This window comes from Triticum aestivum, chromosome 2D, assembly GCF_018294505.1.
Source record: "Triticum aestivum cultivar Chinese Spring chromosome 2D, IWGSC CS RefSeq v2.1, whole genome shotgun sequence".
Lineage (NCBI taxonomy): Eukaryota > Viridiplantae > Streptophyta > Magnoliopsida > Poales > Poaceae > Triticum > Triticum aestivum.
In genome coordinates, this window is record NC_057799.1 from 594,231,963 (window position 1) to 594,233,483 (window position 1,521).

General features: G+C 48.3%; 1 protein-coding gene across 1 annotated transcript; it reads left to right on the plus strand.

Annotated features, from left to right (window-relative positions):
- The first annotated feature begins 794 nt into the window (after positions 1–794).
- Positions 795–1,262, plus strand: LOC123056004 (auxin-responsive protein SAUR23-like). The gene has a single exon (XM_044479782.1). It carries the CDS (start codon positions 816–818, stop codon positions 1,260–1,262), a length of 447 nt encoding a protein of 148 aa, XP_044335717.1. The 5' UTR covers positions 795–815.
- Positions 1,263–1,521: the final 259 nt, after the last annotated feature.

Sequence of the window (1,521 nt, forward strand, 5' to 3'; positions counted from 1 at the left end):
TATTATTCACTATTTAGATATCATCATTTTGTCATTTTTGCATAGCTCACATGTTTACTTGTTTCACCACCAAAGTTTATACATGTGTAATATTCATCCATATGATCATGTAGAATTCTTTTCGGGATTTTTTTAAAATTTTAGATGTGATTCTTAAACTATTTAAAATAAAGTCCTCCAATACACCCGTGTTCCAGAAATCCACTCTCCATATATTCATTCTTACAAACCAAAGTGTTCCAAAGAAAGAATTCTTTAAAAATCCTGTATAAAATTCCTACAAACCAAAAGAGGCGAGATAGTGAGGTTGTTCTTCTCGAGTGAGGTTGGGAAGAAGGAAGAAAGAAGAAAGAAAAAAACGACTGATGCAACATAAAATTTCAAATACCTGAAAAAAATAGCAAAACAGAGAATGTTTTCTTGTCAGAAAGATTAGTTGAAATATTTTGTGAACTGTCCATGTCGAATCGCCTCCAACAGAAAGTTACTTGTATCATGTGAATTTGTGGAACAAAGGGCTGTAGGCATCGATCACACTTCACTCGTCTCAGTTTCACCAGAAATGAAAAATGATACTACAAACCGCTTTACTGCACTGCTAGTGCTATGCTACTGCTAGGTCTCACATGCAAGACACACGACACACGTCCATGTCATCACGGATCCACGGTGCGGCGCCGGTTCCGTGCCACTCCTGCAATTTTTTACCAACTCCAGTGGCCGATCCCGAGCCCCGGGGCTATATATTTTGCACCCCGTCTCCATCCGCAAGCAAAGCCAGATCGTCCCTTCAGTCCGATAAGTCAAGCTGAAGCATGTGCAAGGTTATCAACACGGTCCAGTCGCTCGCCTGGCTGCGCCGTGCCGTGCGACGGTGGTGCTCCCGCGCGTCGGCCTCAGTGCGGCCCAACAAGAACATGCTGGAAGCCGCGGTGCCGGCGGGGCACGTGGCGGTGCGCGTGGAGGGCCGCGGCGACGGGGAGTCGTCGTCGAGGCGGTTCGTTGTGCCGGTGGCGCAGCTCAGCCACCCGGCGTTCCGGGAGCTCCTCCAGCAGGCGGAGGAGGAGTACGGTTTCCCGTCGGCCTCCGGCCCCCTAGCGCTCCCCTGCGACGAGGACCACCTCCGCGACGTCCTCCGCCGCGTCTCGTCCTCCGACTCCGAGGAGCGTGGCTGCTTCCGCCGCCGCGGTGCCATGGCCGCGCCGCACGATGACTCGCGGCCGCTGCTGCAGGGGGTGGCCGCGGAGAAGCTCGTCTCGTGACTCGTGATCGATCATTCGTTCGTACACCTCTGTACATTGCACAAGCGGGATAGCCGTGTCCATTTGGAGAGCGAAGTAGTATTGCACCGGCACCATGGTGCCCTTTATTTTGAAAATAAAAATAAAAACATATTTAGAAGTTTTAAAGTAATTTGAAGAAAATTCTGTGAAACTTGCATGTGTTCACTATGGATCCATAAGATTTTGATTTGAAAAAAAATATATAAGCTGTACAAAAAGAAAACAAAATTTCATCCCC

What these genes read in the sequence shown, in the direction of transcription:
- LOC123056004 (XM_044479782.1), top strand. Translation starts at nt 816, where the DNA reads ATGTGCAAGGTTATCAACACGGTCCAGTCGCTCGCCTGGCTGCGCCGT.